This window comes from Lingula anatina, chromosome 4 (assembly GCF_051362555.1).
Source record: "Lingula anatina isolate TDL-2025a chromosome 4, LinAna3.0, whole genome shotgun sequence".
Lineage (NCBI taxonomy): Eukaryota > Metazoa > Brachiopoda > Lingulata > Lingulida > Lingulidae > Lingula > Lingula anatina.
Window position 1 is genome coordinate 8,539,087 of NC_141770.1, and position 15,088 is coordinate 8,554,174.

The following is a 15,088-nucleotide window of genomic DNA, read 5'->3' on the forward strand; positions in this document are numbered from 1 at the left end:
AAATGTTCATTCTTAAAATGTCTTTCCCCATTTGTATGAGATCTGAAGAATATCACATCCACAGTGATCTGTGCCTTGATAAGTGTATTTTCTAACATCAAGATGATTGTACTGTTCATAGGCCCATAATAACATAATTTTATTAAAAAAAAAAAAAACAATACTTTAATTGTGAAGACATGGAAGACAGATTCTACAAATACTGTATATGAGACATGATAGTCATTCGCTACCTGAGAGTATGGATTCTAGAGAGTCACAAGAACCTTCCCTACCATGAGGTAAGTCACAGCAAACTGGCATTTTTTAAACGTAAATATGTATTATACTTAATAAACAGTAAAACTGATAAACTACCAGTATTCCCTCCCCCCCCCTCCAAACCCCCACCCCTCCACATCAGCACTATAACTGAACATAACACTTCACAATCAATGCACCATCTAAATATCTCTCCCTCAACCCCTTTTCCCCATAACTTGCATTTTATCAACTATTTTTACCTTTATAAAACACATCTTTCCACATACTGTGATTTCTCTGAGTGACAAGTACTTGTATTACCACTGTGACTCAAAATATCAATAGGAAAGACAATTACCAGTCAATAATTAAAACTGCTTGCTGAACCACATGATTTCAAATTTATGTCATCCAAGTCGGGTACAACTCTCTTCAACTCTGCATCGGTCAGTCCATTGGCTCTCACAATGTGGTCCAGTCTTCCCAAATACCAGTTTGTATCCTGCATGAAGTATGGGATACGGGTCTCTTCAAAGTCGCCCATGTTTTTCAATTTGTCCACATCTTTATAAGAAACCTTGCCCAGCCTGGCAAGGGCGTGGAAGTCGATGCTGTGTCTGTAGCGTAACAGTTCTAGAGCACCTGTCAAGTAAACTTGGTCCTTGCTAAATCCACCTGAAAATTTGGGCAAAAGTAAGATATTGTTTTGTATTTAGAAACATCATCATGGTATTTCATTTGTGTTAGCATTTATACTGCTTTTTGTCTTTTAAAAAATAAATTAATTTTTTCTTTTAATAATGAGCTTATCTGATTTCAATTTTGAATATTCATGTATGGATTGATAGGAAAGTGTAAAATTCAACCATCTGCCCTTGATTTTATTAATTCAGCACACACACACACACACACACACACACACACAGACACACACACACACACACACACACACAGAGTTTGTCCATACCTGGCTGTGAGGTATCAGTCTGGCCTCTCTTGGTCCTCATACAGTAGTCCCATCTGGTGTGAGGATCTTGAACAAACCTTCCCAGGTCTTTGAACAAGTCCCTCAGTGACATGTGCGCTGCCCAGTACGTCGTGTAATACAATATGGCGGCCCGCCACAGAGAGGGGTCCTTCCTGACCAGTATACTGTGTAGAGCAGCAAGGCCCTCCTCCGTTGGGTTGATAGGTTCCATGTCGAGCTCTTTGCGTTTCTTCCAGTTGTACCAGGGCTGGAACTGGTTGTTGTAGCTCCGAATGTAGTGAGTCCCTAAAATGAAAGGGTGACTTGAAGCATTGTACAGATTTGCATTGATTAATTTTCTTAAAATACAGTGTATACTCTAAAAAATGCAGAAAATGATACAGATTACTCAGGCCTGTAGCCAGCAATTTCAAAGGGGGGGGGGTTTAAAAAGTGGACCTTTTACCGAAAAATCCCCATGTACTTACATGTATGTCAAATTTTACCCAGAGTGGACCTTTTTTCAGCAAAAAGGGGGGTTCTTTTGAACCCCCCGAACTCCCCCTGGCTACGGGCCTGTTACTAGTAGGTCTCCTTTCTTATTACATTTTCATATAATTAAACCTAAGCCATAACAGACTCACCAACTTCATGCCGTAGCAAGCCATCCACCCAGTGCTCCCTGAGGTTCCAAACCCTGACATTCAGAGTGGGCTTTCCCTTCACATTTGTCATAGAGGCACGAGACATCAAAACTTCTGACATGTTTACAGAGATTTCCTCCTCTAGATTTTCTTTCCTGAAAACCAAAAATGACAATTGATTTGGAAAAATACTGGTCCAGGTCAGAATTCCTTTTGTCTGATATTACTCAGTGACTTGCTCCACCACAAAATTTACAAGTTATTTTGTATTTATGTATCAAATATACATTTTGCACATAAGGTAACTTCATCTGAACACTTAATGAGTTGCAGTGCCTGCACTTTTTAAATCATCTCTCTTTTTAATAACAACAAAATATTTGCAATGTATAACAAATTTGGTGTCAATTGCAATTAAAACACTGTCAATTGTCATTCACAATAAATGTATAAATAACAAATTTGGTGTCAATTGTATGAATAAATTAAATGACATTAAAAGTACCTGAGATATTGAAGCACCATGGCCATAATTTGAGTTCTTGACATGGGTTTTCCTCCAGTCTTCTCCTCAAAGGTCTCATAATTTCCATACTTTGCTATTGCCGTCTCCATGATATGTACAGCCTGAAATGTAACCATAAGAGTTACATACTTTTTGTAGATGTAGAGGTGTTCTTATTTTGGCAAAATTTGTTATAATATTATTTAACACTGTAAGCATCACTTTGGTTACAGAATGAATGCTCAATGATCAGCCAGTCATTTTATTCTCAAATGGAGCCAGAAAGGACACCGTTGTGTGTTAAGGGGGCTTTAGTAATCCATTCATTAAATTCTACTCTGTTTTATATTTACTGAGACTGTAAGAACAACAAGAACAGGAAAGAAAAACTGAATTTTTTTGACAACCGTGAAGAGCACTTTATCTAATAATGTATCACCCTGTGTATGACATACCTGAGTGAGATATCTATCAGAAGGATTACTTGTGCGGGCCAGCACCTCAGGATCTGCAGGGTACTTGTATATGAAGAGAGGGTGATAATTATAACTGGCACGAAAAAAGCGTGCCTTTTCCGATTCCACATTCTCGGGCTTAATAGCAACCAAGAGAGCCACTTTCCTTTTCTTTTTCTCCTGAAATGAGCCTGTTTGATTTGTCGAAAAAACACTGGAAGCTCTGGTTTGTTGAACTGATGGAAGTTTTGTCGAAGAAGACCAAGCGGCTTGTTGGGATGCACACCTAGTCATTTGGTTGGAAGGTTTTGAGCTCAGCTCTACCCGTTTCACATTGAATCCCAATAACTGCTGTGTAGTTTCAGTAGTAGAAGACATAGCTGATGATGTTGTAATCCCGAAATAATTCCACGCTGGTTTCAAAGTACGGATGTCCCTACTGGTAGGTTTTCTACTTGCTGGTCCACCTGTGCTTTGTCTTTTCCGTTTCTTTTTGCGTTTTCGTGATTGTGGAATGCTCTTTTTTCTTTCACTCTCATCATCTGAACTCTGAAAGCTGAAACTATCTAGAAGAGCTGTTGTCGATACAGCTGTGGCCATTTCGACTTTTTAAAGCATAGGTAAATGCTAGCTTTGCAGAACTGCACACATTTCAGGGGCGGATTTAGGCCGTCTTCTGGGTCTTCCAGAAGACGGTCAGATTTTCAAGTTTACATTGATGGGTATCTAATTTTTTCTGTCGGAAGACGGTCAGAAAATGGAGGATGGATCAACAAAGATAATTTGGAAGACTGTCAGAAAATAACTCTGGATCCGTCCCTGCATTTTGACCTTATTCAAGAAGTCCTTATTCCCGCTTTCCATTGACGTTAAGACACTATCGATTGCTTGGCCTCGCTTATCCAATCCTTTGATATATTTGACACCAAACTACTCAAATATGTACCAAAATCATCCAAGCGTTTTGATTCAGCGACAATAAAACTTTCACAATTTTAAATTACCTCCTTGGATACGATGACGCCATTCCTTCCCACCGGAAGCGGAAGTGTCATCAAGGTCAAGGCCAGAATGGCTCATAAGGAGAAGAAAATCGCTGAAGCTCTTGATCACATAAAAGCAGCTGAAAAATAGTGAGTTGATGTTGTTTGATTGTATTTTTATGTAAGATATAATACTGAACCTATTCCTTATATGAATGTAAAGTAATATTCTCCTATTCACTGCTTAAACGCAAAACGTTTTATGGCCTTGGGTCCTGGTATTTTAAATGCATAAAGGCAAAGGGTCGATACATATACAGGTATATTGGCATTTTCATTCATGAAATATCGAGCCAGCTTTAACTTAAACCGTTACTTGGAATCAAACAAGGGATATACACCGCTTCATTGTCAGTCAGTCCTTTGGACTCATATCAGTGATGAACGTGATTCTAGGTATCGACCGGTCAAAACATTGCATGTTATTCTCCAACATCATACTATATGCAAGCAATGTGACGTTGTTAGGTGTATTGGTACACGTATTTCAGACTGATGACCATCACTCTAACACAGCGTCAGCTTATGAAGAGTCTCCCCACCCTTTCTGTTAACCATTTACTAGTAACAGTATTTCTCACGTGTAACTGATTTTTCATTCAAAATACAGTGCTAGTATTAGTATTGGGGTGGTTTAAATGATTTGGAATTTATCGTACCCTGTAGAACTACGAGTAGTATGCTTATAATACATAAACCATTGCTTCTGGGTACATGTTAATGTTTATTGATTCCTATGTTATTTTTTTCAGTTTGAAGACTTCTTTCTTCAAGTGGAAGCCAGATTATGACAGCGCTGCAAATGAATACCTTAAGGCGGGTGGGTGCAGCAGTGTGAAACTGTTTATTTTCTATGGCTTAGAGTTCACCAGATTTAACATGTTGAGACCCAATGCTGAATTTACTCAAACCATTTTAATTAATATTGTTCATATGCAGTAGAAAACATATTGGACTGTTATTTTAAATGAGAGTGAGATTTACATTTAATAACAGTGTATCCATTGATGTATTAATACAAAAAGATATGTCAGACAGCAAAAGAATCCTCCAGTCTAAAATATCCATATAAATTTAGAATGTTAATAAAGCTTGCCTTTCTAACTTTAGGTGTTTGCTACAGGAATGCCAAGGAACTGGAAAAAGCTAGGGATATATATGTTAAGGCAGCAGAAGTTCAACTTGAAATGAAAGCGTATCCTTGATTGTCCTGTAGAAAATAATCAGGGGTGGATTTAGGCTGTCTTTTGGGTCTTCCGGAAGAAGGTCAGATTTTCAAGTTAAAATTGATGGGTATCTAATTTCTTTGTTGGAAGATGGTCAAAAATGGAGGATGAATCAACAAAGATAATTTGGAAGGCTGTCAGAAAATTTCTATGAAATTTCTATGAATTTCTAACAAAATCCAGTATTCACACGTAACAGTACTTGAACAAGTTATACTTAAATGAAAAGTATATGCAATGTATATCAAAGAAATAGAAAATGATGGTAAAAATAATTGCATGCATTGCAGTTATAAGTATTTGGCAGGAACCTGTGCTTTATGCCTGTGAAAAATGTTTGCCTTAAAGTCATAATAACTCTTCGTTTTGGCCAAAAATTGGATTTTCCTGGAAAAAACGGCAATTTTCCCGTACTTACCAATGGCCAACGACCCCATTCCTGCATTCATAGTTAATCCAGGGTTTTTTTCCTAAACGTACGTTTTTTTGTTAAAATCTCTTAAGAGATTTTAACTGACGGAGCTCTCTCTGACATTGCAAATTCACTGGTGACCTACTTAAAACCGCGGGAAAAGCAGACAACAACAACACAATATAAGATTCATGAGATATATTCGATGTGTCTGTTCATATTGCCATCATCTGCGTCTGTCGTCGCCGTCGTCGCCGTGCACTTTTACCGATTTTAAGTCCTGTGTTTTGCCAGTCTTTTCAATGTAAATTTCAGTTGTCCCAAATTTGTTGTCCCAAAAATCACTTTTCATTAGATACAGTCAACTGATCATCTTATCACAGATTTGTATTGTTGTTAAGCATCATTTGGACAAATTTCACTGGAATAGATTTGACAAAATTATTAACGTTTTACTATTTGAAGTCCTTGGATTTGCCAGTCTTTTCAATGTAAATTTCAGTTTTCCCAAATATATTGTCACAAAAAGACACTTTTCATTTGACACAGTCAACTGATCAGCTTATCACAGATTTTTATTATGTACAGACACAGATGTGTCTGTACATATAGCTGTCACCTGCGTCTGTTGTCGCCGTCGCTGTCGCCGTGCACTCAGTGATAACACGATAAGTGGAATACCATTTTACATTTTGTATTCAAATTTACAGAACTGATGAATATTCATAATACGCAGGTCAAGTTCGAAAATCAGCATGATCGGGTCACTTTTAGGGCATTTATGCTTTTTTTGCACTTTTTTCAGCATATATGCAGCACCGATAACACGATAAGTGAAAAACCATTTTACCTTTTGGCTTGAAAGTTACAGAACTGATGAATATTCATAATACGCAGGTCAAGTTCGAAAATCAGCATGATTGGGTCACTTTTAGGGAATTTATACTGTTTTTTCACTTTTTTCTGCATATATGCAGCCCCGATAACACAATAAGTGGAAAACCATTTTACCTTTTGGCTTGAAACTTACAGAACTGATGAATATTCATAATACGCAGGTTAAGTTCGAAAATCAGTGTGATTGGGTTATTTTTAGTGAATTTAGGCTGTTTTTTAATTTTTTTCAGCATATATGCAGCACCGATAACACAATAAATGGAAAACCATTAAACCTTTTGGCTTGAAATTTACAGAACTGATGAATATTCAAAATAGGCAGGTCAAGTTCGAAAATCAGCATGATCGAGCCACTTTTATGGAAGTTAAGCTGTTTTTTCACTTTTTTCAGCATTTTTGCAACACCGATAACATGATAAATGAACTGTTTTACCCTTTGGCTTGAAACTTACAGAACTGATAAATATTCATAATACACAAGTCGAGTTCCAAAATCAGCAGGATCGGGCCACTTTTATGGAAGTTAAGCTGTTTTTTTCCCTTTTTTTTCAGCATACATGCAACACTGATAACACAATATAGGAAAAACAGATAGGCCAATTGTGTGATAATTATGCAGGTAAATTTTGTTTAATATTGCAAATAAGTTTTGATATATGTATAAATATATATAAAACTCAAAGATTAAAAGTTTGAATAGCAGTTTCATTGGAATTATATTTACCTCTGCCAAGGAGGTTATATTTTCACCCCTGTTTGTCTGTCATCAACATAACTCAAATTGGTTATGGACCAATTTTGCTGAAATTTTCAGGAACTGTCAGAAGTGGGCCAAAGAGGACAATAACCAATAATAATCAACAATTTCTGCCTTGTTAATTTTTTCTCAAACACTGGGCCGGCATTTGTGACTTATAACTTCCATCCATCTGAGGCTCTGCTTATTTTCTGTATTTCCACATAAGCAGTTGTATTGTTTTTTATGTCTTTAAACATTATGTTATATTATTTTATGCACTGTCATCATTTTTCAAATATTGAGACTATCATCATGTGACTTTGGTCTCTCATGGTCCTGAAACTGTAATCTTATTGAAGGGGTGGATTGAGACCATCTTCTGGGTCTTCCGGAAGTCAGGTTATTAAGTTTATATTGACTGGTATCTATTTTTTTTCTGTTGGAAGACCATCAAAATGGAGGATGGATCAACATAGATACTTTGGAATACTGTCAGAAAATATCTCTGGATCTGCTCCTGTTATTGACCATGTTACCTGTTGTGCATGATTAAAATTCAGTGTTGACAGACTGTGCTATTATAAGCATTATTTATTATTGCATCAAAATTGACAAATTGACCTATTTTGCATCTTTTTTTCCTGTTTTTTGTCTGTACATTTGACAGCTTTGCTGCCTTGTTGTTAAAAAATGCATTTATATCCACAATGTGTGCCATTCTGGGCTTTTCGTTATCCGACGCACTGTACAAAAACTCGCAACTTACGTCTGAGGGTTTCCCGCCATGTTATTTTGGTCTCGAATGAACGCGAGAATCCGCGTGACACCATTACGTCATTAGCAACGAATGCACTTGTCGACCGGAAAAAAGGGATCGAAAGCCCTATTGACAAGCACAGATTTTAGTTTTCCTACAATAACGGCCGTTTTAGTGGTAAAATACAATAGAATATATTTCCATGCGTTGTTTACAATGTATTTCATGCGGATTTTTGAATCTCAAAGGAAGAGTTATTATTGCTTTAAGTATTGAATGGAAAACAAGCATTATGATTAATGTGTTTAATTTCTTAACTGAAGTTTTTCAGATTATTCCATGCTGCCAAGTAAGTAAAAATCATATCTTTATATTTGTCTTTTGATGGAGAGAGAAAAACATGAATGGGAAATTATTGTTATGAAAATGCGCACTGGTGAATGTAGTTTTTCAGAAATAACAATAATTTACATTTACCAATCTGACTTATTATAGGCATATCCCTGTTTGCAAGAGTTCCCAGTTAAGATGCTTAGTGATTAAAGGGATAAGAACTGTTCTTTTTTTTTTTTTGCCAAAGAATGGGTTTTGTTGGAGTAAATAACAATTTTCACATACTTATCAATGGTTAATGAATCCGTTCCAACAATCAAAGTTAGTCCCTGTTTTTTTTTTTTTTTGGTAATATTCTCTTAATAGATTATTACAGAGGGTAGCCATCTGTGGAGGTCAAGTGGTCCAATGCCAATTACAAATTTAAAAATAATTATGATAACTGCCGTTTTGTTGGTAAAATAGTATCTATTATATTTTTATGAGTTGTTTACAATATATTTATTGTGAAATATGGATCTCATGTGTTAATAGGAACAGTTTTTATCCCTTTAATAACAAATGTACTGTATCTGTTTCAGAGCCTATGAACAAGCAGGGCTGATTTCCAAGGATATGAACCGACTAGAGGAAGCTGCAAATTTAATGGAAAGAGCTGGAGATATATTCAGGGAAAATGGCGTTCCAGATACGGCTTCCTTAACATTAGAGAAGGCAGCAAAGTAAGTGTACACATATCATCTTTGTATGAGAGAATTATGTCTTTCTTGTATTCTGTGTAAAGGCAAGATTGATTATAGGTTTTTATTGAAAATCCTTGTAAATGCTGCTTCAATTTAATTTTCATTCCTTCCTATTTCTTTGTCTGTTTGTAGTTTTTGATTGCAGGTACCTTGAAAATTTGTAATTTATTACTTACTTCTGTGCTGTTTTTTATTTCAAGGATGGTTGAAGCCTCAAAGCCAGACAGGGCTATAATGTTATATATGAAGGCATGTGATGTGGTGGAGGTAAGCTAGAATTTACTTTCACAAGTCATTTTCTGTCACCCTTTTATAGTACATGAGATATTCTGCCCCAACTGTTTTTTCTTTCTTTAGCAGTTTTGAATTTTAACAAGTGAAAGCAAAACTACAGCCCATTTATTCAAAAGAGAAACATAATTAACATAAGAATTAAGATTGTATTCTTCATCTTCTTCTTCTTGTGTATCTGACAAACGGCATGTGTAGCGTATAGATTGCTTTAGATGGATTGAAATAGGATGAAGATTTTTTTGGATAGGGGTGGGGGGGGGGGGGGATAGGCTTCAAGTTAGATAAATGCTAAAAGTAAGCATGTGCCTCCCTTAAAGAATGGGTGTGTTTTCTTATGATGTGTGTTTTCTCTGGTTTAGAATGAAGACAGGCCTAAACAGGCAGCAGAAGTCATTAAAAAAGCAGCCAGTTTATTAGTGAGGTGTAAAAGGTTAGTAGGATTGCTTTCTATTGATCTGTTAGTTTCATATTTTTCTTTCCTCTGTTCTTTATTCTCATGGACAAGTATTAAAATAAATTTCGGGAAATATTTAGATAAAAATTATTTAAAAGTCTAAAAATTGATGTAAAATGAATATGATCATGAAAATGTTTTCAATTATGATTTGTGTGGCTGAACTAACAAGAGAAGATGCCATCAGAAAAATGACATTTTCAAATAAAACTGTTATTCAATCCTCTCCAATTATTGATAAGAAGCTTAAATGAAATGAATTAATCTGATATTGAATTAATCTAAATATGGGAAACTTATGGGATTTTTTTTTCGGTATTTTATTATGATAATTTTTTGACCAGCTATTCAAGCAAGACGAAATATATAAAAACATGACTTCAGCAGGTGAACTTGATGTTTTAAAGGTTTGAAGAGGCCTCCAAAGTGTTACAGAGAGAAATAGATCTTAATTCAGAGGTAGAAAACTATCCCACCATATACAAAGCTGTACTAAATTTAGTCCTGGTACATCTACACAAGGAGGATTACGTGGCTGCTGATAAATCTTATAAAGGTGCTTTCAAGTAAGTCAAATTTGGCCTTGTAAACTTATCTGTAAGTTGTGAAGTATGTAAGGAAGTTTTTAAATAACTTTTATGTGATGTCTTGGGGAAATTTTTATTATTTTTAAACACAAATTACTCTCATGTGGGAGAGGCCTAAATCTTTTAACGCAATGAGACTGTTCACAATGAATTTTGTCTACCTAGCCTAAATGCACTAACTCCACAGGGACTCTTTCTGAACGCAATCAGATTTGCAGACTAACAAGTCTCCTCCTGGCATTGAGTGGAATATAGAAAAGTTGGTGATAATAGGAGTATGTTGGAAACAAGAGGAGGTGTGTAAGTTTGTTAATCTGATTGCATTCAGTGAGAATCCCCATGGAGTTACCGCGCATTAGCTAGGGTTACAAAACCCATTTGTGAACATTCTCATGTTCTCATACGGGAGTGTCCTAAAAGTTCAGTGCTTTTCATGAGCTCTACTTTCTGTAGACATTGCCACCACTGAAGGCATTTTGTTCTTTTCCAGTTATCCTGGTTTTGTAGAAAGTGAGGAAGCCTCGGCCCTGGAGCAGCTTTTGGATGCCTATGACCAGGGCGATAACGATACACTTCGGGCAGTGTGCAATCTCCCTCTATTCAAATACCAGGATAACCAGGTAAGTTCCCACTCCCTGAACTTGTTCAGATGAAAACGTGTATGGATTTATACTGATAATAATACAGGGTGTATTGGACCACTAGTGTTTGCCACATATGCTAAACATTTTGAATGCATATTAAAAAAAGGTAGCATTATTTTATATTTGAAGTATGATTGAAAAAAAAAACACTTGAAATTAATATCTTTAAAATAAATTAAATTGTATATTTCAGTCACAAAAAACACACTTTATTAATTAAATAACTAGCAGGAAAAGAAACTGTAAAGCATCATTTTACTTTCTCACTGAAGAAGCATAACTAGATTTTAAGTTTTTTGTTCTTGAGGGTCATTTTTTATCACTGTATAAACAGCAAGATTACCAAATAACTGCACATTATCTGAAAAAAAAAAACAAAAAAACATTTATTTTTACTTATTCCAGACGTAACCAAAGCTGTTGAAATAATGAGATAAATCAATTTTGTTTTTCAGTTTGCCAAACTAGCACGGGACTTGGCCATCCCTGGTGAGCAGAGACGGAAGCCAGAGGCAGTCAGTGGAGCAGATGCTGGCTCAGGGTCAAGTGCCGCACCCCAGGGTGGAGCCGAGGAGGAGGATGAGGATGAGGATGAATATGCAGGAGGATTGCTCTAACTTTTAAATTAATATATTATCATTTGTAAAGACACATGGCTGTGGAAATTGTGGTTTTTGAGATGTGTAAACTATGACCCTGTTCCCATACCTAGATCAATCTAGCAGGATTGACCTATCGCTGAGGGGTTTCCTGCTAAATTTCACTCAGCTTGAGCAGCTCTTATGTCTGGCACACCTACTGAAGCTGTTATGGGTGCCAGACATCTTAGCCACTTAAGCTGAATGCAATTTAGTGAGAAACCCTTCAGGAATGGCTCGATCCTGCTAGATCTATCTGGGTATGGAAACGGGGTCTATGCCAGTTGTGTAGCAAGTTTTTAACAATAGATTTACTTTAGAAATCAAAGGACACTGGTAGTCAGAAATGTGTTGAATAAGCATATACTGTTGTATAGAGATTACTCCAAAGAGAGGCTTTGCCAGGGCATTTCTATTACTCATTAGTACATGAGTCATTTCAAAGTACATGTATTTTCCTCTTCTCTTCGTACTTTCTTTTACTCTTCTCTTCCTACCAACAGAATCGACAGTGCACTTAAGTGCAATAATTTACCCCCTTTGAAACAGGATGAGAAGAGAGGAAAAAGAAAAAAGGAGAAAAGGTAGAGTGGATTGAGAACCTCCGATGACAGCTAGGCCGTAAGCAAGGAGGGGGGAGGGGGGTCACAGCAACTTCTCTTTAAGCTGGAAAATCCACTCTGAAACAATATTTGATCTTGTAGGTTCATTTCTCAAGTTAGGTCAGCAGAGAGGGTACAAAGGTTCACCTTAAAGTTTTCAGAACAAGATTCTCCCCTACTGACATTGCTACCTACAGGTAAGAATGGACCTACATGTATAAGTTCTAAACTATCCTGCATATACTTCATGATTTAAAGTGCAGTAATGCTAACAGGGTGTAAACCAATTCTGCACTAATGCAAATGACATCAGTTGGCTTTTAGGATCCAACAGTTACCAGGCAAGCAGAAGGCCACCTGGATGAGCTGCTGCTGGCACAATAAAAGTGAGTGAAGGGTTAACTATAGCATGAAGAGGGTTGGAGTTCCTCTACTTTTGGCAAAATTTTTCCTCTTTGTTTGCCAAAGAAAATTGTGAAGTTTCTAGAAAATTTTATACGAAATGTGCAAAATATGGGTTATTTATTTGAGGTATTTCTTCTCTAGACTAATTATAACTATTCTATGGCCTTATATCTGATAAGGCATGCAAGTATTGATGTCCATATCATTGAATGTTTATATAAGTGTCTAAAACAGCATTCAGATTCACACATTGCACTAGCTGGAACAGTGCAACTCTTTGGAGAATTCTCACTAAAGTGCAATCAGTGGAATAAGCTTAATTGTCTGACATGCCTCCTTGAGCAGCTTTAGGGGATAATTACCTGTACTCATGGTGTGCTGATGTAGCTGATTCCACTGAATGCACTTTATCGAGAATCCCCCACAGAGTTGGACCGACCCAGCTAGTAGGATGTGTGAATGTAAATGCCCCCCTAAGTGTATAATTTGTAATGTTTTATGTCATATGAGGTCAACAAGTGAAGATCTGATAAAAAGAAATTATCAGTGGAGATTAATTTCACTATATTCTCTTACCAAAATCCCATTAAGAATGCCCTTTAAATAAGTTAACCATACACTTGGATTATGCTCAATAATGAAAGGAGTAATTTTAGTAAATAAAGCTTTTGGTGAGTTTAATTGTGATGGAATATAGGCCTATAAAGATTGAAAAATTATTGAGAATTCCAGGAAATTCTTTTTCACAAATACTATTCACTAAATTGAGAGCTTTTATTACTGTTTCATGATGTATGTTAAGTGTGATTTTCTATCAACTGAAAACTAATTAACATATTTTATCAGGAAAAAGGTTGCTTGTTTCCATAATATATGTGGTTATGTAATTATTTGAAAACGTTACTTGTAATGTTTATATTTATATATATTTCCTTTTGGTAGAGTGAAAATTTTCAAGAGAAATATAATTTTTGTCCCTTGTGCAAATTATTTATTGCATTAGATACATCTGCTATTATTGAATATCAAAGAGATCTGAATGAACTTGTAACAAAACAATCTTCATATAGTTAATGTCTGTGAAAAGTTGAGAATAAAGCAAATCTTCAGGCGTGGATCCTTGTTCTCTTACCACAACAGTGGCGGGTTTAAGGATGGCGGGGTGGAGGGTGGTCACGTCTCTTTACATTAGAATTTTGACTAGCTGAATCATAGTTCTAAACTGTACCAAATGGCACCATTTTAAGTCCAAAACGCCAAAATTTATGTGCCCCTCATGGCTAGACGGTAAATGCTCACTGAATCTCAGCTTCAGGATTTGAAGGCTTATACTTTTTAGTCAAATTGAGCAGGCCCCAGTTTCACAAAAAAAAAACTTACGTCAGTTTCCTGGCTTTGTTGACTAGTATTTCCATGAGAACGCTGTAACGCTACTCCTAATAGGGTTAAATGTACCCATGTGACCATGTAACCTTGGTAATTAAGTTCTTAGCCAGGGAATCTGACTTAAGTTATTCTTAACTATGAGTTACGCATATCTTCTCATTATCCGATTTTCTTGCGTAGTGAAATTGACCTTATTATTCACGAACTCTTTTGGGTGAAAACTTAGCCAAAGTAATGACCACTGTGTCATTTGAGTTGTTTATCATGAATGTGAATTTGTTGCTGTTGTTTGGATAGGCAAAACGTAAGTTTCCGTTTTATGCCATTTGAAGGGTTCTCAACCTCTAGAACTATGGTGTGGCAATATTGAGAATTTTTTTCAGCTGCTGGTGTTTGTTTGCCGTTGACTTCATAAGGCGACCTGTTTGAGTTTCAATGTGCAAATGTAACTACTGGTTCTAAATCTTTTCAAGAATGTTCGTTTTTTCCCCGTCTTGAATAAAATTAAGTTTAAATAACGTTTTATACTGCATGACCTCAACTTGACAATCCTTGAAACCATACTTTGTCATATGTTCTGTGTTATGCAGTTGGCATTGTTCAAAAATTAGACAAAGATGTGAAGCTAACTCTACGAAGTTTTGAAACGAACAGTAAAAATTACAATACGTGACAACAAATATGGAGATGTTCTCTCAACAAACGCGGCTCAGGTTGAACTAATTATGTAGAGTCGCATTTCGCACCTGCAACGCATTTTGCAACCAGGAATTGCGGCTGTGCAAAATCCATATTACAAACTATGGCGCCTTTCATTGTCGATGATGAGACTCTTATCAGGGCCTTTAAATTTGGTCTGCCAATTGAAAATCGTCAAGCCACCAACCTAAATGATAATTGTTACAAAAAATAGTTGTCATATATGCTTTAAGCATCAATTCTGTCATAGGGGACATACACTTGTTAATCAGAAGAACAATTGAATTTCATCCAACGCTTTTCAATATAAGTACCAGTATGTGCATGTACTGTATGTAGTTACACACTCTTTGGTTGCCTTCTCAAAAATGGTGGATTTACCGACCTAAATAATATTATTGCTCAAATTTCTCAC

The 15,088-nt window shown here is 36.2% G+C and overlaps 2 protein-coding genes across 3 annotated transcripts; one reads left to right on the plus strand and one right to left on the minus strand.

Moving 5' to 3' along the window:
• Positions 1-155: 155 nt before the first annotated feature.
• LOC106174029 (putative tyrosine carboxypeptidase MATCAP2) lies at positions 156-3,939 on the minus strand. Of its 2 annotated transcripts, XM_087011277.1 has the most exons (6): positions 3,819-3,939; positions 2,815-3,363; positions 2,360-2,481; positions 1,855-2,009; positions 1,211-1,516; positions 156-918 (listed from the first exon to the last, which is right to left on the minus strand). In XM_087011277.1, the coding sequence occupies exons 1-6, from the start codon at positions 3,867-3,869 to the stop codon at positions 605-607; spliced, it is 1,497 nt and encodes a 498-aa protein (XP_086867403.1). In that variant the 5' UTR covers positions 3,870-3,939; the 3' UTR covers positions 156-604. The 2 variants fall into 2 exon arrangements, with proteins under 2 accessions (XP_086867403.1, XP_013410853.2); XM_013555399.2 differs by lacking the exon at positions 3,819-3,939 and having other exon boundaries at positions 2,815-3,461.
• Positions 3,803-13,703, plus strand: LOC106154092 (gamma-soluble NSF attachment protein). Its single transcript, XM_087011279.1, has 10 exons — positions 3,803-3,947; positions 4,610-4,677; positions 4,968-5,052; positions 8,220-8,237; positions 8,803-8,943; positions 9,165-9,231; positions 9,618-9,688; positions 10,120-10,278; positions 10,790-10,919; positions 11,399-13,703. Exons 1-10 carry the CDS (start codon positions 3,832-3,834, stop codon positions 11,558-11,560), a joined length of 1,017 nt encoding a protein of 338 aa, XP_086867405.1. The 5' UTR covers positions 3,803-3,831; the 3' UTR covers positions 11,561-13,703.
• Positions 13,704-15,088: the final 1,385 nt, after the last annotated feature.